The sequence below is a fragment of the Hippoglossus stenolepis genome, chromosome 3, assembly GCF_022539355.2.
Source record: "Hippoglossus stenolepis isolate QCI-W04-F060 chromosome 3, HSTE1.2, whole genome shotgun sequence".
In the NCBI taxonomy this organism is placed as follows: domain Eukaryota; kingdom Metazoa; phylum Chordata; class Actinopteri; order Pleuronectiformes; family Pleuronectidae; genus Hippoglossus; species Hippoglossus stenolepis.
Window position 1 is genome coordinate 10295215 of NC_061485.1, and position 25449 is coordinate 10320663.

Here is a 25449-nt window from a genome sequence, read left to right on the forward strand (position 1 = left end):
TTACGTTTGAGTTATTGCGATTTTTATTAGATTTCAGCTATTAACATAAAAATGTTCTGTAAAAGGCAGTTCAAACTTGATGTACAATCGCTGGCAACACATCAGAGATGAAAACAAACAAATAGTGCATTCACGACCACTTTAGTAAAATACTTGTTGGTGCATTTGGCAACATCTACCCTATTGGCTGTCAAGAAATTATCCAGTGATGTGGATAATTCATATAATTCCGTTGACTGTAGAATCTGGGTTCTGTGCAACGTAAGAGAGAAACACCCTGTTTCTAATGGCCTCTTTTCAGTTGTGCTGTAAGACCATTTCACAGACAGAAATCTCGCTTCCTCACTGATGCAGTGATAATGACAACAGTGCCAATCTGAGAACCAGAGAGACAACAAAGTACCGTGAAAATGTTTTATCAAATCCAGCTGCATCACAGTTTTCATGTGGTAAAGTAAATGACACTCAGAACAGACAGACTGCACAACAAATCACTTTTCCCTCTAAATCCACAAATCATATTGATACTCGAGGTGAAACGATAGTTACACAGTTAATTCTATTTAAACAATATATACAAAAGTATATACTCTTTGTAAATGCACTTGAAGGAAATAATCCAGGATGACATCTGTATTTCATTTGGTTGTTTATGACATAACTAATATATAGCGTAATTATAATCTGACATCTATTATACGAGTGCCGAGAAAAAAAGATGCAATTATAAGCGTAAAAAAGAACCTGGTTATTTTCACACCAAGGAGATGTTTCCAAGGCGGGCTTATTATATTGTAAAGCAATCTGATACAAACTGAGTACTTCTACTTCTTGGAGCAAATTTGATTATTTGCTTTAACTGTTGGCATTAAATGTATTTTTAAAAAATGTGACTAAGTTTGTAGTGATGCTTTATATTAATATTTCTCCTGTACACTCAGACCTAAACCCTTGAGAGACAAGGGTCGAGACAAATCTTTACTGAGTTAAAGGGATACATTTCAAAAATTATATTTTGAGAGAATTTCAGATTTTCAAGAAAATTCTCCTTTGGGAAATTGTTATATGGTCAACACAACATTTTTGATAAAACAATCCTTCACATTATGAAGCTTTCTTATGAACCTGGTTATGTAAACAGTAAATTAGTAAAAAAAACAAACATGCATGCATCTCCATGTGAATATAGCAATTTACATTACTGATTTTAGTTAGGACTCCTTACAGCATTAAGACTCTTTAGCATAATTTATTATATTTACCAATTATACATTACTCAGGCCACAGAGGCTGTGTGACCAATAACTGTTGCTTTTATTTGATTCAACATGTTGATTTAATCCTCGCTCTAACCAATGTTACAGAAATGTGTGTAAAAACAAGTGATAAAGATCTTCTACACATACAATAGAAAATATTTTCTTCGCCCCTAAAAAAAACCCTCTGTAATATTGTATTTTTTTCTTTGCCTCAATATGAAGGCCAGGTTTCCCCCCCCCTAAAGAATATTAAAATGATGACTGCAAAGAAGTATAAAAAGGCAGTTTCCCAAATCTGACTGATTACAAGGAAACTTACGTTTCATCCCACTTTACTGGCACCAAGCACATTTGACTACCACATGACATTTTTCCCGTCTCCTTAGACATTTCTGCTCAGCCAGCTTTCTATCACCTGGCTTTCAGCACGCTGAGTCCGCACAGACTGGCCTAATGATCGTCGAAGCCTGGCATGGGGAAGGGCCTGGCAAAAGCTTCAACGCGGTGGCGTAGGTCAGCGATGCGAGCCACAGTCTCTGGGTCCTGGAGAAGAAAGTTCTTGAAGTCTTGGAGCTTTCCTGGAAAAGACAACGGAAAAGAGTGTGTTCATAATATTTTTAGTAACCACAGAGCCTTCTTTTACTCTCATGTTTCTGTATTCAACTATTTATTATAGCATAATACGATTTATTTGTTGCATTTCAACTACCAGGCTAAACTGTAATCTGTCTCCCTCCTCACATTAGGCTTACCTGTCTTTTTCTTAACATCCAACGCAATCTTAAAGCCCTCGTCCATGAACTCCACCACTTGTACAAAGTCTCCTTCTTTGAACTGCCTGGATGTCAAGGCTGGAGCACCTGGAACGGAGAAGATTACATATTTTATTTATTTATCTTTTAATTTAGCCTTTATTTAACCAGGAAGGGTCTCATTGAGAAGCAATATATATTTTGCCAAGGAGTCCTGTTCAAGATGGGCAGCAAATGAAATAAAAAAAAGTTTCAGACATAAATACAAGCAGAAACAGATGAAACAAAAAAATCATACTAACAAATCCTGCAGCTTGAAATAAAAAGTAAAGACTGGTAATTTCTTCCTTTTACTTTTACAGTTTAACTGTCTGCTTTTCCTTTTCGTGCTTTTTTTAAACTGAGGAACCATATGGTCTTTGGAAATAAAAAATAAAAAAACAGAACCTTCTGGAAATTTTGAAATAGTAGATTCTAGATGTGTCAAATCCAAACAGATGCTGACAGACTCCAGATGTGTCAAATCCAAACAGATGCTGACAATCAATAGGTTACAAAGGTGCAGTCCAAGTTTAAATAATAAGAGCAGAGCATTGTGCTGCTGGTGAAGTATTTGCCTTAAGATGATGCTAAATATGTCACAGTGTAGAAGTGGAGCTCTTGAACTTCCTGGAAGATGATTAAAAAGCCAAACATGCTTAATTAATTATGTTTTGCTCAGTGCTTGTGGCTTAATTGGTGGCTGACTAATTTCCATATGCAAAACTACATTTTAGAAAACTAAGCAAAACAGACCAAGTGGAGTCGACTGCAAAGTAACTATGACAAAAATAAACTCACTCCGTCTCAGTGTGTTGGTCAGAACAACTGACCAGCACAACTGGACTAATTATCTTGAGTGTAGGAATATAATTTACAGTCTTTTGAGCTATAAAACTTTCTGATTACACAAATCAGCACAGTTATTTTTGTTTGCTAATAAGTATGACATGAACTTGTCTGAGTGGAGCTAAATGTGGTGATGTCTGAAGCTGTTCCTTACCTAGCCTGAGGCCACCAGGAGTCAGGGCGCTCTTGTCCCCAGGGCAGGTGTTCTTATTGGCAGTGATGGACGCGAGCTCCAGCACCCTCTCGGCTCGAGCTCCGTCAATGCCCTTAGGCCGCAGGTCCACGAGGACCAGGTGGTTCTCGGTCCCGCCTGAAATATTCAGCATTACCAGTTAAAACTTTTGAAGAGGTGGAAAGTCCAAAGCTTCATGGACACATACTTCACTTTTTAGCTTTTGATCAAACCCTCTCAACTTTGAAGTAATGTTGATGAGGTAATGTAACAGTTTTATTAAAAAATGAACATGACAACCTTCATGAAGTTAGCATTTAGTGCAGTACTGCTAAATTAGACTACTTTAGTTTTAAATGGGTGTACCTAATAAATTAGCATCCGACTGTATTTTATTCTAAAAAGGACATAGCTGAAGCAGCTTACTTGAGAAAGTGCACGATTATTTCTTTTACAAGTTTCTAATTTAATTTAATCAGTATAAAACACCTCTTTCCTCTTTCTCTTTTCGAAGCGACATCTACAAAGGGATTAAAAATAAAAAGAGTATGCAAATAATGCAGTGTAAGCACAGGACGTGTCTGTATTTGTTAAGGTTTCAAATGAAGGCTTCACATTCAAAAAGAAGCTGAGGCCAGCGTATCGAATGCAGTACAAGATTCTACTTTTCACTCACAACCACAAAGTGACCACTTTCTGGTTCCATTTTCTTGACTGACGAGGTAGTTACTCCGACATAAGCCCATTTGCACATCATGAATTTAAATGCATTTCCTTTTTTTTTTTTAACAATGTAATTTCGATGCGGTGACAGGACATTTCTCTTTATTGACCTGTGTTTTAGATTTTTCTTTATCGTGTTTGCTGAGCCAGTGTTTAAAAGTAAGAGAATGCTTAAATATAAATTAGATTACCTGATACCAGGGTGTAGCCTTTACTGAGAAGAGCTGTGGCCATTGTCTTAGAATTCTTCAACACCTGGGCAATATACTCCTTGAACATGGGAGAATTAGCCTGGTCACACAGAAAAGATAAGGCATTAATATATACACGACATAGTATTTTTCTTTATTTTTTAAAACTCAAAAGTCTTTCTTATTTGTGTCTTGGGAGATAAATACAGGATACTTTCCTAATATGACCGAATCTAAGTGAAACAAAGCCAAACATGTTGAGAACTTCCCTCCAGTGGTTAAAGTAAAATATGCGGCCTTTCTGTCCTCTTTAACATATTCAATTTCAATAACCGTTTATCACAACATTAATGACCACACAGTTCACACTTGGGAAAGAGAACAGACAGATGTCTGCCTGTAGCTCAGGGAACAAGCTCCTGATCCAGGTGGTGTCAAAGCATCTCAGGGGTAAGATTTTGTTTCACTGTAAAATTTGATTCACCAGTTATCAGTGTCTTATTACGAGATAACAGAGCAGCGTAATAAAGCGCTACATCAATACAAAGTTAGTTATGAAACAGGGCATGGTTGTGCAGCACTGACCTGTTTGAGTGCCACAGCCACACCAGCGATAGCGTGGTTGTGAGGTCCACCCTGCAGCGAGGGGAAGACAGAGAAGTTGACCTTGTCCTCGAGGTCATACATGATCTCTTTCCCCTTCTTGTCCACTGAGCGCACCCCCTTACGGTAGAAGATGAGGCCAGCCCTGGACAAAACAGAGCAATTTACTAACTAGGCATTTTTAGCATTTTATCTTTTTCTAAAACCCAAGTCAAGATTTATCCCTGCTAATGTTTGTCCCTGCCCGTGCCTCCTCTTGCACATTGGCAGTGCTTCTTACCTGGCTCCACGGAGGGATTTGTGTGTGGTAGTCGAGACCAGGTCAGCGTATTCAAAGGGAGAGGGGATGGCTTTGGCTGCTACCAGACCGCTGATGTGGGCCATGTCAGCAAGCATGTAGGCCTTGATGTCAGTACACAGCTGAAAGAGAACGGGTGTAAAAGAGGGAACAAAGACCAAATTAGGTTTCAAATTTAAACCCCACTGCAGGAAATATTCAGTTTTCATCTTTGTTTGTTAGATAGCAGGATTATGCAAAAACTACTGGATGAATCACAGTATGGGTCAGGGAAGAACCCCTCAAATGACAGGGGTCATTTTTTCAACTTCCTTTAATGTTGTGGGATAGGCCTTTTTTTACATTTTCACAAATTTCCCAAGGAATAATTAGTAATAATTCATGGATATTAGCAAACAAAAGATCAGGGTAGTTTAGGGGAGTGATATCTTTGAATGTGTGCTATTTGGTACAGCTTGACTGAATTTAAGGAGACTGTTGGGTCTTGATGGAGGTGTACTGAGAACTTATAGTTTTTCAGTACGAGAGCCTTGAGCAGTCAAGCATTGTGGGTAGCGAGACATTTTTTGTTAGGTTGTAAGATTTAAGAGTTGTCGCTTAGGTTAAATTGAATGTTTCTATATCCATACAAGACTAATTATGCAGAGATTATGGCCATCCTATACATAGTGTCCTACTTTTAGTTGACAATATAATGTAAGTTCTGACAAAAGTTAAATTCTATATACATTTGGTTGCAGATACTTTGCAGTCAGAAAAGTTTAGAACCTTCCTCTACACTTCAGGGAGTTTCAGTCTGATCTTCAGGATCTCAGGACAAAAACTCTGTCCGTCAGGTGCCTGACTTGGTTAGCTGACAATATTCCACTGTTTAGCAAAATAAACATCTTTAATCTTCTTTTAAGTTTACTTTGCCAAATTGGGAGACTAAGTACCAAAACGGGTTAGTCGTCTTACCCAAGAGTACAGACTGTTCTCTGTACTGTATGTTGAAATGTGAAATAAAGAGATACGATCTCTGGGCTCTAATACATTTACATTTTTCCCCCATGGTTAAGATTTGATAACTAACACTACATCTGTTAGCAGTTCCTACCAACTCAAATGGCAGATATTTCAAATGGGAGCTGGTATAATTACACTCTTCAGTTGTCTTCAGAGGCCAGAAATATTACAGTATAATTCAATAAATCCTGGCTGTCTCTTGCCAGTATTTATTGAAAAAGAGACAAACAATAAATAGCTCGCTAACATGCAAATGACTTGCTGGCGAATGATCAGAGTAGTAAACAATCTTTTTAGTGCTCCAATTAATATGCATTATCATGACAACCTCCCTTCCCTCATATCTAAACTGGATCAGCGCATGTTTATTAGATTAAAAGGCATGGGAGATGGCAGGGTTACTGGAGGGGGTAAAGAACACAAGAGGGTGATGTGCAGTAGCTGATGAACACAGATAGTGAATCAAATTTCAGATGTGGGGTGTGTGTTGGGGTGTGTGTTGAGGGGGCTGCTTCAATCTAGGTAACAACGCTGAAAGTCTGGACAGGAGCCCGGCCCAGCAGATTCTGCCATAAAACGGAGAACAGTTCCACAGAGACATGCCAGGAGGAAAATATGGCCCCACTTCAGGCCTAGTGGCAAAGTAGTTATGGTGCTTAATAAAAACACAGCTCTGTAATGGTGGGACACTCCATCTGATGGTGCAGGCTAAAGTGGAGCTCTGCAACAAAGGGAAGCAGTCACGGACTGAATGAAGTGATTCAGCGAGTGGGTATAACAAAAACAGATAAAGGGGCCTCTTGTGCACTGCCAAAGAGCAGTGAAGTGTGCGGCTAGAAGTTGGTGCTGCGTATGCGTGAGTCGGGGCCATGTTTAGTTTGGTCGAGTAGGCAAGAGAGGAAGACAGCATCTGTGTTGGTGTGCAAAAGGTGAAAAGAGCCTCAAAATCGGTTTGTGTTTGGAAGTCAAAAGTTAAAAAGTGAATATTTAGACCAGTCGCCGTCTCTTTCTGCTCTAGTTTTTAGAACAGACAGAAATATGTTTAGAAATAATCCTAGCTGGGTTTCACCAAGGGAATCAGGTGAAGTGACAGGTGAGTTTAAAATAAGATGTCCTTCTTACGGCAGGATGAGAAGTGGAATAAACAGGCTGCTGGTAGAGTGAAACACATAAATAGAGAGATGGATGGGGTAAAAGCTGGGGGACTTTTGAATATACAGAGTTCTCCACGCACCTTCTTGATGCGGGCGTAGTCAATGAGGCGGGCATAGGCGCTGGTGCCAGCGATGATGAGCTTGGGTCGGAACAGCTTGGCCGTCAACTCCAACTGCTCGTAGTCTATGAGTCCTGTTGCAATCTGCAGAGACACAGAGAGAGAGACAGCGTGAGAGGAAAGAATAAAGAGGACATGGAGGAGGAATATGACAATATTAGAGGGAGAGTAAGGGTCAGGAGAAAAAAACAAAAGCAGAGAGATATCTTGAGGATCCAGAGAAAAGATATCAACACACTGGAGTTTTTTTTTTCCATTTGAAGATTATTTGAAGCAGCTGCAATTGAGGTACTTTGGCTACCTTAAAAGGGGAAGAAATGTATCTAAGGGAGACACTTCAACCCATCATATCATGGAGGAAGATGGTGCAATTGCAGTAATCCCCCCCTACTTATCCTAATTTAACCTTTCAGGGATCTACTCAACTGGTGTAATGAGGCTGAACAGATTGGAGGTTGGTTTGGAGACTTTTCCTGCTTTTTTCACTGAACTGAGCAATAAAGAGGCATGCTAGACAGTCTATTGTTCAGTGGGTGTACTTCAGAGTCACATGAAATGGAGTCAGGAGCACTCAACTGACCAGTTTGTCTTGTGTCAGAATCTGAGGTTTTAGCCCCAAGCCTTCACTCCAAGAACCAGAAAAGAGAGACAAAAGAGAGAAAGGACAAGATGGAGGAGAGAAACAAAGTGAGAGACAAAAAGGATTGAGAAGAAGGCAGACAAGAAAAAAAGAGAGAAAAGAAGAAGGGAAAGCTTTATTTAGACAACCTGATAATCTCCCATCTCCAGAGCACATCTATGGATGCCCCCTCACTCCATCAAGCTGCTCATTGTGAAGACAGAGCCAGTGGTGCTGGCCAGCCTGTCGATTTCCCATTATCTCTCTCGCAGAGGGGTCCTGCCAGCCCATACATCAGCAGGTCTGGACATGCAGACTTTCATGGCCATCCATCAGCCGCTAGCACCACTACCACACAACTATGTCCCAAGGAAATAAAATGCTGCACACTAACACATGATGATCTTATCTACATTTTTAACTTGAATAATTACTGGTCACATCCGAGTGGGCCTGTTAGTACAGATCATCATGTAGGTGGAAAGCAGCACTTCAGTTGTTTTATGTTGTATGCGAATAGGACTGAATGGCTAGATTGGGGAAAGACTGGCCACACATCAAACAACACTTGAGTTTAAGTTGCTCTGTCTGGCGAGCACCAGTGAGCGAGCGAATGTCTGATGGGATAATGATTCCCTGAGTTAGATACTGAGGCTTCATCCACACTAATACGTTTTTGTTTTAAAAATAAAACAATCTCCGTTCAGGCAACATTTTCAGTTCATATAACAAACCCTAATTCCATTCAAATCCCAAACTTGTACAAAGTAATTTACAGAATAATAGGAAGGTAAGTCAGGGGTAGCTGTTTACAATAACCACAAACATTGAAGTGAATGTCACATAGATTGACTTCAAACTGAGAAAATCTGCCTTCTGAGGTGGCTCAGTCAGAGCCCAGACCATAACCCAGTGAGGACAGATGCTGTGGTATGACCCCAAGAGAGCGGTTCATACCAGACGTCCTAAAAATATCACTGAACTAGTTCTGTAGATACATTTTTTCCACCAGCAATGTAAGTTTTATGTCTGTGTTGTTACCACATTTTTTGTTGTTCGTTTTGCTTGGTGTCTACACTTGTGAGTAAGATAAAGCTGAGGTCACATTTTATGGCATTTCATTCCAGATGTTTCACATACATTTCTTGCCTCACGGTCCAATAAATTATTTTGCAAAATATCCACATTAAGTGCAGTTTATCAATAAATACCTGCACAATTTAATAAGTAGCAGAGATGACCTTGTACAGAGTGCTGCTGCAGAACAAGTAAAGCTTTGCACTGGCAAGTCCAGATATCTGAGAAGTCTGTGGCAGCTCTGACCAAATGTACACGTTCAAGTGCTGGTTTATAAGTGAGTCATAGAAAACAACTGACCCTGAAATCCTGCACACGACTGTCTGAACTTTAAAGGACCAAATTATAGGAATTTCAAATATGGTTCTGTATAAACTGTATCAGCTGCACAGCTCTCATGATACTATAACAGGCTTTTATCACTGTTTTATTAATTTGTTTAACCAAAAATTTTCATCATGTTTAGGAATCTTGTTTATCACTGGTAGAAGACTCCACTTGTTTGTTAGTTGATACCAGTAGTAGGGGTCTCTACTTACGTTTAGCTTGTATGGCATGGACTCAAAATAGATTGAGGTTGCTGAGATCCTCTTTACGTCAGACATGTAGCCATGGGTCAGACTTGAGTGACAAAAACATACATGTAGACAGACAAACAGGCAGACACATCAGTTACAATACTTTGCAAACAACTTGATTTAGGTAAAATAAAAGTTAAACAATTTGCAGCTAAAGAAAAAAATTATAAAATTCATTCCTCTGGTCCTAAATGTGACGCAGTAGCATTGACATAGAAAACGGGGCAACTTCGAAAAGTGTGAGTAGAGGAGAAAATAAGTGACAGGGCAGTGATTAAGTGTTAAAGAGAAACCACAGTAACTACTCACTGTCCTCCGTCGGGCAGGTCCAGGCCCATGATGCGGTCGTGGGGGTTGAGGACGGCCGTGTAGACGGCAAAGTTAGCGGGTGAGCCTGAGTATGGCTGAACGTTGACACCCCACAGATATGGGTCCAGGTCAAAGGCCTCCAGGGCTCGCTTCTGACACAGAAGCTCAATTTGGTCGACCACTTCTGCTCCGCCGTAGTATCTTTGAATGTATGGTCACAGGTGTTTGAGAGAAGGCAAGAAAAGGAAACGTGATTTTCTTTGAATGAAAAATACACCATGTACAAACAGATCCTGGAAATCACTTGCGTAATGACGTTAAGATATGAAATCAGTTTAAGCCAATCTCAACGATGGTCAGCAGATGTTGACCTGACATCAGATCTGGGACATATCAGGTGAAATTACAGAGACCTTTTGGCTTCATTCATTTAAATTAGTTCATGACATTTAGGTGTAAGATTACAGACAAGTATAAAGTGGGGGGAAAAAAAGATTAAACATATTCATTAGGAGGGAGATTTACTTTAGGCAAAAGAAAAATCAAAGGAGGAACATTTCAACAGTTCTGTTTGCTGCTGTTAAATGTGAATTATCCGAGGGAAATAATAGAAAACAGAAAATAGGAAACATCCAACTATCCGCCTGGCACCAAATTCTTCCCATGTATCCCCTTAGGAATCTATTTTGGCAAAGCAGAGGCTGTGGATTATTCGCTGTGTGGTTGGCACAGTAATAAGGCTAGAATGCACAGTATAAATCAGTGCGTGCCTATACGTGTGTTTGTGTGCGTGACAAATATCCCGAAGCGGATATCAACAGTGTTAATAATCTGGGGTGTGGCTGGATAAATGCTCACCTTTTCCCTGGGTAGCCTTCAGAGTATTTGTTGTTCAGACAGGAGCCCTGAGCTTCCAGAGCTGCTCGGCTGCAGAAATTCTGTGGTGGTGACACAAGCACACACACACACAGTCAGATCAATGACGCCATTGGACAAAAGGGACAAGGATGGCAAATTAAAGTCTGTTAAGTGATAGTGAGAAATCCCCCTCCAGCTAAAGGCAATCATTACAGTATTGAACCTCTGGGCTTCCATAGACTAACACTCTGCACTTCACAATGCTGCTTGAGGATACAAGATAATATAATAAACTTTTCTGCCGTTTTCATCATTTTGCAATGTGTGTATGAAAAATACTTTTATTTCAGTGAGTGTGGTTTTACTGCAAAGGACAATTATTCCACATATTTATAAAACACCTTGTCCGTGTGCTTGAACATAAGACATTTTAAATAAGATTTGTTTAATATACCATTACCAGATACAGAACTCTGATATATTTATGAACCCAAATTCAGTAAACTCATTGCATTGATTTATTTTTCTAAATTACTATGATACATTAGATTGGACCAATAATGATCTTCAACCAGAATCATGATCATAATAAGATACAACTTTAGTTTATTAATAAGATCATACTTAAGAGGTATTTTGACAAATATTTTAGAAAGCTTTGGTTTAAGCCTTGTTTTTAGAAAACCATTCCCTCATTTTAGCTTCTCAAAGGTGAGGATTATCTATCACGATGAAGAGCTTATGATTCCATATGTTGGGATATACAACAATACTGAAAGGTGATATTTCAATCTAATCTTGTTTTTTTGTCTTTAAACATAGTATAAAGAACAAACCACCATATGAATTAAATAATTGTTGTTTTTTTCCTTTATAGAACAGTTGGATCTGCATTTGCATTCATCACAGTCCCGGTCACATCCAACATCCTTGCACTAGTTTTTATGCAATCAGCGAAGCAAGAATCTTTTGGTAAACATATTATGTAAATAAACAAAATGTGAACTGACAGTTTTACATAGAGTAGTTGAGAGAGATCCACTCATTCCATTTGCTGTGCTCTCAATTTTGTTGTGTCCCCAAAGTGTTTGATGTTGGCACAGTACATTTTGCAGCTTGCAAGGCTCTTGTCAAATGGCTCCTTGATTGTGGAAGCCTAATCCTCAGCTCTGTACTCCACGGGAGCAAGTAACACTATTTGGTTTCAGCCATTAGTGGTAACATCATCGTCACCAGCCAACATTAACGCATACCACTTCCTGTCTCGGTTTATGTTGGATATGAGGAGTAGAATAGGTGAGTAATACAAATTTAGCAATTGAGGATTTAAATACAACACAAAACTTTTGTCCTGCCACAATTTCGGCCCTGCTCTGTATGCGCGTAACCCCCCACAGCTTTTATGGCAACCTCGGATTAAATTTTTTTTTCCTGTTTGACTTTCCTGAAGTTTCTTTTTTTCTCATTTTTGGAGAGTAAAATGTTTCTCTTGGTTGAAATATTATTGGTATTTCAGAGGATGCATTTGTGAATATGTATTCTGGAGATCAGGAGAGTTTCTCCAAATCATGTCAAAACCTTCCTGCCATACAGACACTCTTCCCTCTTATTTATTTTATAAAATTAAAGGACAATGTACATTTTTTTTTTAAATAAAGCATCACAGGACTTTATATTAAGTTGCTTTAACGTTTTTATTGGAAGCTTAGCACTGGCAAAGTGTTGAGCTGCATGTTTATGGGCACATGCATTATGTAGGAAAATATGTCAATTTCATAAAAACAACACATTGCCGTTTTAATCATGCTGGCCAGTTACAGGCTCTGACACAAAGAACACACAATCACCTACAGTCTCCACCTGCTCCGATGGTGTGCGTGTTGTGTGTGGTTATGCTAATGTTTCACCTGGGAGCCAAGAGAAGATCAAGGGAGATAAGAGCTCCAGTACCAGCTTTCTGCCGCGTCCGTCTGTCATGCTGACGACTGTGCATATATTAGAAAAATAAATTCATTTGCTTTTCGGGGACTTGAATGTGTGCGAGTGCGGTTGTTTTTACATCCCGATGGCGACTTCAACCTGAATACACAAATCCGTAGAGTCCATGTAGTCCAGCCAACTTTATACAACTGTATTTTTTACAAACGCCACATTTTAGCACAGAGGCTCCAGTTAATGACAAGTACTTTAACTGCATTAAAGTAAACGGTCAATAGGTACTTTATCAAATCAGCTGTGCGTAGAAAGATACTATTTTTAGGGTCAGGGTGGGTTCAGGTAGTGTTAGGGTAACAGTTAGCGCTGCAGCATTTAGTTAGTTAATGTCAGGGTTAAGGAACTCATTCTGTGTATGAGTGTGTGTGTGTGTGTGTGTGTGTGTGTGTTAGTGAGATGCGCCTTCAGAGAAAGAGGTGGGAAAGAGGCAGAATGAAGATATCAGCTTTATCTCACACTCGAGTGGTCAGGCTTTGTGCTGAGAGGGAGCTGATATACTCCACTGAACAACTACTGTGGCAAAGAGACAGGAGCAGAGAGGAAAAAGAGCAACGCGGGATAAAACCTTGCCTGCTCTTTTGAAGAGTAAAACATTTTACATTTCACACCATGCAGCTTTGGAGTGAAAACAAAGTGTTACACAAATGTGCTGCAAGTTATTCAAGCCACGTTTGAATGAAGAACAGCAAACTGTGCACAGCTGGTCAGTGGGTGAATAATGAATGAAGAGTGAGGTCAATTTGAACTGCACACGTCAGAGTTCATGATATCGGTTTTGTGTATGCCTGAGTCAGAAGGTCACAATTATGCTGGAGAAGCAGTTCACTAAAACTAAATAAACTGTTATATAATATTAAGTAATTTTTCCAGTTGTTACTGAAACGTACATATAAATGTTCATAATGTTTGTGTCCTTAAAGCACTGGACAAATGAAATCATATTTAAAAGAAAATTAAAGAATCTTGAACACTAAATTGAATCTTAATTTCTGACTCATTCAGCAGCCAAACAAACTCATGCATTTCTTGGAAATATTGGGAAATATTTATTGGGAAATATAATCTGTGGAAATGTATTCCCAACACTGGTGCAGAAGCTCCCACAAATGTGCTGCACTTTGCATTTTCACTTTCTGTCCAGTTCATACCAAACCAGCTTGATCGGGTTTAAGTCCAGAGACTGTGCTGTTCTCTTCCATTATTGGATTCCACAGTGTGACAACCAGTGTGTCTTTGTTTCCTGCCTTTTTCCTCACCATTCTGATAACAATAGGCACCAACACTTCCTGTCCTGATACTAGAGGTGTAGTAACAGTTTGTTCCTACACTGACTTTTTCACACCAAGTTTCTAACCTTGGTTTTCTTGCTTATATTAGCAAGGTTATGTAAGGTTATTCACTTAACTTGAACCTCTTAAATCTCAATAAAACCAGAGATTTTTTAAACTGTAGTGTGTATATTTGAAAGTTGCTTTACCTCAGACGCAATGAGCTCCAAGCCTCGGCACTGCCTGTCCTTCTCTTTCTGCAGAAGATACCACATCTCAGGGTCGTCCTGGGCCAGGCTATCCTGGCCTGTCCATGGACGATCTTCATTCGCGGTATGGGTGGCAGCGTGGGACTGCTGCCCACGTACACTGGCAAGAAGAGGGGCTCTGTGGCACAGAGGCTGTGGACAGAAACAAACGGTTAGGGGTTTTAATAAAAAGAGCGGGGATACAAAGAAAGGAAAACAATCGAGTGACATATTAACTTAGTGCATATCTTATCGGCAGATTGTACTACTTCAAAGAATCCACAATACATCCACAGTATATCCACTACACACCCATGCCTTTCCAGACACGTATACAAATGTACGGAAAACTGATCAAATTTTATGAAAGGTATTGAGTGTATTTTGTCATATTTAGTACAAGAATAATTAGGTGATGACTCATGACCAAAATTGTGTTTTGTGAGGTCACAGTAACATTGACCTTTTACCACTGAATTCTAATCAGGCCATCCTCCAGTCCAAGTAGACGTTTGTTCCAGATGTAATGAAGTTTGCTAGAATTCTTCAAAACCATTATGTCCCCAGCGAGGGTGTTGTTGGCACTTAGGTTTAATTTGGACAACTGTAGGTTTTTTGGTGATTAGGAAACATTAAGCAAGATAAATTATCTTTGAAAAAAATGTGGCCCTATTAAAAGGAGGGAAGAATCGATAACAATGTGTCCGATGAGAATGTGCTGATAAAGGTAGTTGGGGCTCTTCTCTTAAACAGGCACCAACAAATAATAAGAGACAGGTTACACAGAAAACAATTTCTCTGCAGAATGTATCAGATCCTTTTACATACTTGAAGTGACACTCTGATTTGTCCTACATAAATACAGAGACATTTGAAGTCTCTTGCCCTCCTCTGTTCCTCACAGTCTAATATGTAGCCTGGTATAATTAGAAGCTGGCGTGTTTGCATGATATCAATTATCAGCATGGTTGTTCAATTATGCCTCTATCAGCACTTCTACAAACTGAAGGACTGACTTTTACAGCCCCAATGTACCAAAGGAGGCATATAGAGAACAGATTCAGCACTTCCTGCTTATCTAATCTGGACTGGAACTGGCGAGTTTTTCCTCTGCTGCTGCTGCAGTGCCTGATCATGCGAGTGTGCACAGTCCATGCAATTTTCACTGGCTCTATATCTTTTTTTAAAAGTTTAACATGAATACTGCTACTCGCTGGGCTAAGTCCCTGGTGCTATCCCTGGCTTGATATCACATACAGTAGATGCTTTGACTAGATAATAATAAAATGTTAAAGCTACATGCGTGTGCCCTTTAGTGCACAAGTCTCCTTTATAAACCATTAAACAACAGGGAAAGCACCGAGTGGAAGAACTCTGAGGTTAAAAAAAACCCCGACAGGTTGATTGCACTCAGAAAAAATTGGCTGTCTCCTGTCATTTAATCAACAACATGATGATGACTCTGTGATGAGATCAATCCCACCACAACCAACCTATAGTTATCATCTGTACAGGTGTGCTGGGGTGTGAGGGACAACCTCTCTTTAATAGCACCATTAAAAAGCAATTAACACAATGCTCAGGACCGACTGAGGACACCCATAAGACAAAAAAATGGTTGAGAGCTTAATCTTTTGTAGTGGTTTTATTGCACCGTAAATCTAACAAAGACACTAACTATGAGATTTTATACTTAAAAATAATGAATATTTGTCTAAGGCAGAATGATAAATGCTTCGTACACCAAATGAGGTAAACTTCTCCGCAGGCAAAACGACCAACCATTAGTTTACAATGGTTTCTACTGTAGTTTATATTGGATTTTAATAAGTGTAATTAAAATAAGACTATGCACACATGTCATGTGTACCAACTATGTACTATGTGCTACAACTATATAAACATGTATGCGTTTGTAGATTCATTTGTACACGGGAAACTGGCTCTGCACCGTTGTCAATCGCTTGCTCTCGGTTTGTGGACGACATGATATTTGGAACTTCCGTCTCAATCTTTGGCAGATTTTTGACCGATTTTTGTGTTGATAGGGAACTTGGGCTCAAAGCTAAAATAAATATTTTTTTAGATTTAGCCCAAATGCAAAAACATTAAGGAGGCAATCTACACACTTTGCCTGATGGAGGTGGCAGTTTCTGGAGGAAACATTTGTAATCTACTGACACACCTCTAAGTGCACTGCAAGAGTTCAGTCACAACATGGCATCCCTTTCATAACTCTCACACAAACTGACAGGAAGCCACCCACAAATGTGCAAAACCCATTTCATAAATAGAAATGGATCCAAAAACATGAAGATGTGCACAGAATAAGTTCTGTGAATTTGCCAAGATTTCAGTATTGAATGAGCTTACACAACAAAAATAAAAAATTACATGTTTGTGGACAAATAAATTCTGTGAGTTATAACTATTCAAATCCAATAAACCATAGTCTGAGAAGCTTGAAGATCGGCTCTTATCTAGTCCCTCGCTGTTTGTCCAATCCCCTCTACTCCGCTGCTTCCTCTGCTCCCCGGGGTGGCAGAGGGGACACTGGTGACACAACAGGGGAGGCGACAGCCACATTAATGGACGATTTCTAACAATCTCTACCTTGGCCTTCTGTCACCAGTGGCAGTGGTGATGGTGGGGAAGGGGAGAGGGGCCCCCCCCGGGGGTTCTGGCTGAGATGAGGGCCTGGGGAGACAGGTCAGGCTGCCTCTGAGGACACGTTTCTCGCAGAGAAATCACACGGGTCATTAAATCTTGACGGGAACTGTCCTTCGCTGTCTGGGTTTCTGCTGGGACACACCAGGGCCAGGGTAAGCAGCCAAAGAAAAACCCAACACAAGGCAAAGCTGCCATGGTTATAGCGTAACTGACGACTGCAAAACAGACAAGGGTACCTCTCCCTCCTCCTCTGCACCTCCACACTTCTCTCTGCTTTACTTTCCCCCTCCTTCTGTCCCCATCATGTCACCCTACACTGCTAAGCACACTCAGCCAAGTTGCACCCGTGTGGCATTTTTATTAGTTCCTCATGTCAACCGTATCACTGCCATGGTGTCCAAAGAGGACAGCTCTGGGCCTAAACAAACACACAGGTCAGTCCCAGTGGTCTTCCTCGCTGCCTTCCCGCCTCATTTCACAGCACTGATCATTACAGGAGATTAATTAATAAACACAAGATAAACTGATCCAAGAAGTGTGAGATCCAAGAACAAGCACCAATATGTCACAGAAGAACTATTTTTGGCGACAGATTATGCTGTCGTTTGAAGGTGAACTGGATGAAAACTCTGCTGTGAGAAGAGGGGCAGGATAGGCCACATCAACCTGGGCGTTGAGCACAAAATAATGGCAGAGTCACAGATGTGCTGCATCTGCATGACAATGATAAGGTAATTGTCAGCAGTTTGCCTTTCCTGTCAAACATCTGTGGCCAGACGACAATGGCAGAGGAGAAGTAACAGAAAGACTGAAAATCATTTCTTTCATTAATCCTACTTCTGTGTTATTTTTGCCCATTTCCTGATGCAGCTTCCAAAGCAAGGCAATTTTACAGATGACTGCTGTCCATCAGTGGCTGTACCAAACAGCATGGTAACACAAGAAAAACAGAGGGAACTAAAGAGAAGGAGAAAAAAAAGGTATGTACGGTCAGAGAGTAGAAGTGTCAACAGGGCAACAGCATCCGTCAGTCTGACATGCAGTTGCTTCTTTCCCTGTCACTGACTAATAGTAGGGCTGTCCGTTACAAATTGCCCTGTGATTCAGTCTAGATGACACCAGACGGAGAGATCTGGATGGGGTGAAGTAGCGTGAAGGGACAAAGGCAGAGTCTGAAGCGACTCCACTCTATTTGGGTCAAAGGGTTGTACGGGTGACAATCACAGATTTAAGCGATGCCAGAACGACTCAGTTTTGGCGTAATTCTTCCATAACGCTTTGTGCAGTGAAGAAGATGATGGTGAAAGGGCTCTTCACGGGGCTTCCTGATGCCTTAGTGAGTCAAGATACATGTGCATGGCCTTTCTTGAACCTGTGCCCTGTTGGGGAATACCAATACAGACATGTCCTTCTTTGACGAGGAATAAACATGCTTTGCTGTTGACATTTGTCTAGGGGTTCAGATGTGCTTTCATAGGGTGGGTTAATCGGGCAATACACTTGCAGAACTACATATATAGTTCTGCAAGTGATTCTGGTCTTAATGAGGAACTTTTTTACCAGTTTGAGGGATGTAAAAATGGGCACAGCAAGGCCTAAAAATAAGGACCTCCAGTTCATATAAAGTGCAGTAGTTTAAAAGACCTTTTCTGATGGGTGTACAGATGTAGCTGGACAGCAGTCAGTCTCATACACTAACTCTAACCCTGTTTCTTTTTCCTTTATTCCCCAGATGTTCAACAGAACTGTCAAATTTAAAATCTGCCAAAAAAAGAGAAAGTTTAAATACTTACTTACATACTAGCTACACTTAGTTTGCTGCACTAATGCATTACATGATAAATGTGTCCTTTTGAATTCAGATGTTCTAAGGTTTAAGCTTTTGTCATCCATGTGCTGTAGATTGAATCTAAGATTAAGAACCTTCAAAAGTCCCTTTATTTGGTACCTATGCAATTCAAACATCATCTGTAACAGAAAAGAGAGTATGTTAAAGTCGTACGTTAAAGTCTGAGGCTGTACTTGAGCTCAGCATCGCAATACGAAGGAAAGTTAATCTTATTCAGGCGTAGCTCTGACACTGATGTAATGTGAAGCACCAAGATGTCTCACCCAGTATGATTTGTTGGAAGTGCAGAAACACTCAGTTCGCTCATGGTTGTGCAGTAGTGTTACAGAGTGATGGCTCTTCTCCCACAAAATATCTCTGACAAGTACTGACTGTGGTGTGCAGAGACACACAAGTTTAATTTAGACTTGTCATCTAGTTAATTAGTTTGAGCAGATTCGAGGACTCATCAGCACCAGGTAAAAATGAAAAGCTGCAGCTGAATGTTTCCTACACTGCATTCATTACTTATGTTAATGATGTTTGCATTGGAGCTTTCTAAACCTGTACAGTCTGAACTGGAATCCAATACCAGCAGCAACTAGCCAAATTCAGAACAACCATGCCAGTGATGAATAAGTAAATGTGTGTTTGTCAAAGAAAGAAATATAGTAACAAGTAATCTTCATGGCACCAATCCTTAATCTGTCCCCTAAAGATATCGAGGTCAACTGAAACAAGAAAAAACTGCACTATGACACCACATGATTTCACCTAAAGGAAGACGGTCTTGTGAGTCCTTTGATAATTCAATGAAGAGTCACATTTAACCACTTAGCATCAATAGGAAATGTGTGCAAGCATGTGAACCACTTAGTTTAATAGGAACCGTCCAACATACTGATGGTGACTTATAAAATCTAGGTCTGAGTGAGAGCTATCTCCTGTAGGACATTTTTGTGAGTGATGGCAATGTGTGCCATACAAAAACAACACTGGTAAAACAAGACTTGTAGCGAATGGATTTGAACTGCAATTTTCTCATCCCCCCCCATAACCATCTGACACTGTAACAGCGTTTGGCTGCTTTCAAAAATCTTTGTTCGACTGGACGTCTGTAGACGGCTCACTTTTCCAGTGACCAGCTCTACAACCGTACAATGAAGCAACAGCACAAAACACTCATCTTTTGTGCTATTGTGGGAAGTGTAAGAAAACGTCAAATCATTAAGAAACAAGACGACCACCAGTCTGGGTAATTAAGGGGACTCTCTCCAGAGTGGTAGAGTACCCTACAATTACTGTCACAGTGAAAAAAACATTAAAAAATGAGGGATTTTTATGGTAAGAATCGCACTGCATATTGTCCGAGGATAATATCCTGTCATTAAATTACAACTTCATGAAGCTTATAACCAACAGTGACAGATGTCAATAGAGAGAGCAAATTCCAAAAGGGAGAGAGGGGCTGCTTCACTAGTCCAGATATCAACAAACAGGCGAACTCTGGATCCAAAAACAAATCATGACACTAAGAATTGAGAAATCTTGTACTTTGCCTCGTGATAAACAAGGCACAACAAAAAGCAAGGTATGCTGCTTTACAAAAATTAAAAGCTCTAAGTGTTTCAACTCAAATTCTTCATCACAATGTAAAAGTAAGTGGCAGCTAATTGTTTACAGCTAAGTTCAGGTAATACACCGACAGCTGTGTGTATTGGGTCAGTGGACCTTGGAGCTTAGACTCTCTATATGAGGATAATATCTATATTGTATCATAATCAAAAATAAGATTACAATACCATGGCAGATACAATGCAGTTATAAATATTCCAGCAGTCAAGAAACTGCTGACACTGCTGAAATGTTAGATATTACTTCCCTTATATGACAAAAAAAAATACAGTGTTATCTGTTTCATAATTTTCTCAAAGTTGGAAGTTAATATTTGCTTGAAGCTTGCAGAGTACATTTCCGACCTTTATTGCACTTTGGACGTTGTTGAGGCCAGGACAACTGATTTCTAGTTAATATATCAGTGTGTGACGCTTCTCTTATATCTGCATTGAGTAACAAAGACTGAGGCTCCTAACCTGAGGTGCACTTCAGTTCAAAAACAGCATATGTAAAGCTGTAAAATGGCAAAGTGCAGTTCTCGTGTTTTCATAACCGAGACCAAGTCATAAATGCCAAGAACAAAGTAAAAGATCAAAGTGACATGTCAGGAACGATTTATGTGGCAATGACTATGTGCAGCGTCAGTGCTGGCAACTGTATGAACCAAGTCAACATGTGAACACATGTTAAAATAGCACTTTTTAAAGCAGACTGTGCTGCACAAAAGTTTCAGGTGGCATATGATGCAATCAGGTTTTTGCTTACATTTTCCAGGATGGTGTGTGTGGGTAGCAGCAATGTCACCAACTGAGGGATTTTATGTATAAATTTATGTTTTGATAAAATGGTGATCAATAGGAACTTAAACTCCTGGTTTCAGAAACACTGGAATAAAAGTCTGTACTCTTTTTTTTTTTTATATCCCTGTGGACTTGTAACATGTGATCATTTTGTTTCTATATTTTTGCTCTGTATTTTGTCATTTATTTATTTACTTTCTTTCTCTTTCTTTCTTTCTTTCTTAGGATCCCCATGCGTACCAGCATAAGCTCTTTCTTCTGGGGTCATACACACAGTCATACACATTACTTAAACATAAGACACAAACACAGCCACATAAAAAATAAAAACATTCACAGCTCATCTCATTAAATCGTTAAAGTTCATACAGAAGAGAAACAAAATTTGTAATTATTTGATCAAATATTGGGCAAAACACCAGATTTTAGATCATTTATAATTCTTTTAAAACTTCATAACACATTATCCCTTTTCCTTCACACAGTTAAGTAATAATTCTTAACAAATTTATATCTTTATAATAAGTTTTATTAAGTTAAGTTTTTTTTTTTACCCATCCTGCACAATTCCAAGGAAACAAGGTTATTATATTTCTACTTTCACCATAATCCATATATTATCTTACTGATGAGGACCCGTGAGTCTGAAACAAAGTTAAACTCAGTCAGATAAACTGAACAAGTTCTTTTGATGCATAGAAAAGTGTCCGTCGTGTTGCTGCTGACTTTTTCCCCACATGATGAAACGGAGCACTCGCTGTTGCATCATTACGTGGACTCAGCTGCAGCTCTACACCACGCAGGCACGTCTAGCCTGCTAGCTTAGCAGCTAGCTAACAACTGACAGCGTTCCCATTGAGAAACAACAACAACAACAACAACAACAACAACAACACGAGCAGAGCAGGAACACAAATAGCAGCAAATGGTCGTTAATCATTTTTTTTTAGAAGGTGACTGAGCTTACTCAGGCAGAAGTGGACAACTGGACCCCCCCCCTCATGGCTGTAGTATTAAGTAACCCTGACGTTCATCTTGCTAACAGCTCACAGAGAGCCGCCATCTCTCCCTGCCTGGGAAACAGTGAGATACAAACTGTGTTGATCGATGGACGTACCCGTGTGAGCCGCCTCAGCGTGAAGGACAGCATGTTTCCAGTTCTCCGTCCAGAGGAAGAAGCAGCGCTGACTGGCTCAGGAAGGACTGCGAGGATGTCACCGATGAGCCTGCCGCAAGGGCTGCTGGGAGTCGTAGTTCCGCTGAGAGGAAGCCGCCTACACGATCAGCTGTCTGTCGTTCATGTACTCACACGTTGCATATCCGTGCAAAGGCTCATGGGGAGTCTGAGCACATGGTAGCTAATATCGATATGTATCACAATTCATGTCACATCATTATTTCTTTTGAGTTCAAAGGCTGGTGCTTGCTCTAAAGTCAAGGTTTTCTTTGATGTCTTTGAATGACATCAAAGACACTTGATAAACAGCAAAAAAGTGAACAAAGGACAATTGATTTTGTCTTATAGCTTCTCACTATCCTTACTCAATGCATATATATATATATATTTATTGAAGCTTTGTTATATTGCTATTGATTAAAATTTAAATTAAATTGCCATATATGATTTATATAGTTGTGTTGCCAATATGTGCATGGTTGTGCATTTTTAATGAAAAGGGAAGTGGTCTGAGAACATACATTTATTTGTCATAAAACATGGTTAAAGAAAAATAAATACTGGATCCATCCCTTGATCTGCGTCCGCAACAAAATTCAATGAGTTCATCCCAGGACCAGGCCCCGTCCCTTCCACAGGTTTGGTGTGTGGACTGTGTGACTTTCTTTGATAATTTTTGTATAATCCTGCTAACAAATAAACCCACAAACAAACAGCAGTGAAAGAACAACATTCTTGGCAGAGGTAATGAGTGTAGGCAGCTTTCAGTGGTTGTATCATCTTATGGAGATGCCAAATAGAAACTGGTTCAATCAAGATACAGTGCCTTGCATAAGTATTCACCCCCTTGGACTTTTTCCCATTTTGTACTGTTACAAACTGGAATTCAAATAGACTTAAATAGACTTTTTCCCATTTGATCAACACAACATGCATAGTACTTTGAAGGTGCAAAATACCTTTTATTGTAACACAAACAATAATGAGAACAAAAAAGTTGACATCTGTTGGATGCATAAGTATTCACCCCCCCTGAGTCAATACTTGGTAGAACCCCCCTTCGCTGCAATTACAGCTGTCTTTTGGGGTATGTCTCTACCAGCTTTGCACGTCTAGAGATGGAAATGTTTGTCCATTCTTCTTGGCAAAAAGCTGAAGCTCAGTCAGATTGGATGGAGACCGTCTGTGAACAGCAATTTTCAAGTCTTGCCATAGATTCTCAATTGGATTTAGGTCTGGGCTTTGACTGGGCCATTTTAAGACATTAACATGCTTTGATCTAAACCGTTCCATTGTAGCTCTGGCTGTATGTTTAGGGTCATTGTCCTGCTGGAAGATGAACCTCCGCCCCAGTCTCAAGTCTTTTGCAGACTGCATCAGATTATCTTCAAGGATTGCCCTGTATTTGGCTCCATCCATCTTTCCCTCAATTCTGACCAGTTTCCCTGTACCTGTTGAAGAGAAGCATCCCCACAGCATGATGCTACCACCACCATGTTTCACTGTTGGGATGGTGTGCTCAGGGTGATGGGCAGTGTTGGGTTTCCGCCACACATAGCGTTTTGCATTGAGGCCAAAAAGTTAAATTTTGGTCTCATCTGACCAGAGCACCTTCTTCCACATGTTTGCTGTGTCTCCCACATGGCTTGTGGCAAACTCCAAACGGGATTTCTTATGGTTCACTTTCAACAACGGTTTTCTTTTTGCCACTCTTCCATAAAGGCCAGATTTGTGGAGTACACGACTAATAGTTGTCCTGTGGACAGATTCTCCCACCTCAGCTGTGGATCTTTGCAGCTCCTCCAGAGTTACCATGTGCCTCTTGGTTGCTCCTCTGATTAATTTTCTCCTTGTCCGGCTTGTCAGTTTGGGTGGACGGCCTTGTCTTGGTAGGTTTGCGGTTGTGCCATATTCTTTCCATTTTCTGATGATGGATTTTATGGTGCTCCGTGAGATGTTCAAGGCTTGGGATATTTCTTTATAACCTAACCCTGCTTCATACTTCTCCACAACTTTATTCCTGACCTGTTTGGTGAGCTCCTTGGTCTTCATGATGCTGTTTGTTCAGTAATGATCTCTAACAAACTCTGAGGCCTTCACAGAACAGATGTATTTATACCTGGGATTAAATTGCAGACAGGTGGACCCTATTTACTAATTCTGTGACTTGCAAATGTGACTTGTGAATGCAATTGATCGCACCAGATCTTTGTTAGGGTTTCACAATAAAGGGGTGAATACATATGCACTCAACACTTTTCAGAGTTTTATTTGTAAATCATTTTGAAATCCATGTAATATTTCCCCACTTCCAAATGATGGACTATTTTGTGTTGGTCAATTACATAAAATCCCAATGAAATAAATTTTAATCTGTGGTTATACCATGACAAAATGTAGAAAAGTCCCAGGGGGTGAATACTTATGCAAGGCACTGTAAATCTGTAATCCCACTGAATTTCTATGTGCGTAGTCATGATCATAGAAGTTCACTAATTTGCGGTTTGAAATGTGGAGTTTCAACAATTTTGCACCAATTTTCAGATATTAGGCCTCGGATCTTCCAACTTTTATTAGACTCCAGGGTAAACAAACTGTAGGATTTGTACCACATGATCAAAGTGTCAAGAGATCCTAAGTAAGCATCTGAACATTGCGTTGCTATTGTGTACTTCTTTTTCTCAGTTTATTTATAGGTATACAAAAAGATTGTGAGACTCACACATGCATACACAGACATGTGATCACATCTGGTGTCACACACAGAGGCGCACACAAGGATCCACAACAACCCGCTTGGTGATTCGCCACCTAACAATCGTAGCGCGTCTGTGGGGAGGGGAAGAGAATCTGGGTTGCAGAGACTCCCATCAATCTCTGTGCCCGGACTGTCCTCGCCAACTTGTGTAAGATACATGGACCTCCCCGGACCTCCAGCTCCATGCCATCGATCATGAGCATAATAGGGTATTGAGCCTCAGTGAGATGAAGATTCAATTAGCATTGACTGTGTGTTACCTAATGAAATTCCGAGCACCATTAATGTCGAATCAGAAGTGTTGCAAGCACTCTGTGCCGGGGGAGAAATAAAGGAAGTGTGAGATGGGCTGAAGGAAGGTGGGTGTTTCAAGTTGAGTTTCTTTATTTCAATCAGCGAGAAGGTGGTGAGTTATTGAATTGATAAAATATTTTTTTAGAAATAGCATCACTATCCCACAGAGCCCATGTCGGGTCACAGCGA

The 25449-nt window shown here is 40.1% G+C and overlaps 1 protein-coding gene across 1 annotated transcript; it reads right to left on the minus strand.

Moving 5' to 3' along the window:
* Positions 1–22288, minus strand: shmt2 (serine hydroxymethyltransferase 2 (mitochondrial)). The gene is made up of 12 exons (XM_035151601.2): positions 22149–22288; positions 14078–14269; positions 10606–10685; positions 9748–9948; positions 9400–9481; positions 7126–7248; positions 4869–5008; positions 4571–4733; positions 3986–4085; positions 3054–3209; positions 2012–2119; positions 1–1837 (listed from the first exon to the last, which is right to left on the minus strand). Exons 1-12 carry the CDS (start codon positions 22179–22181, stop codon positions 1710–1712), a joined length of 1506 nt encoding a protein of 501 aa, XP_035007492.1. The 5' UTR covers positions 22182–22288; the 3' UTR covers positions 1–1709.
* Between the last annotated feature and the right edge of the window lie 3161 nt (positions 22289–25449).

Excerpts from the sequence above, each read along its gene's own strand:
- shmt2 (XM_035151601.2), bottom strand. The coding sequence starts at position 22,181 with ATGCTGTCCTTCACGCTGAGGCGGCTCACACGG. Across the intron at positions 14,270-22,148 it reads CGCTGAGGCGGCTCACACGG|CCTCTGTGCCACAGAGCCCC; the intron begins GTACGTCCATCG and ends TTCTGTCCACAG. Across the intron at positions 7,249-9,399 it reads CCATGCCATACAAGCTAAAC|ATTGCAACAGGACTCATAGA; the intron begins GTAAGTAGAGAC and ends GTGTCTCTGCAG.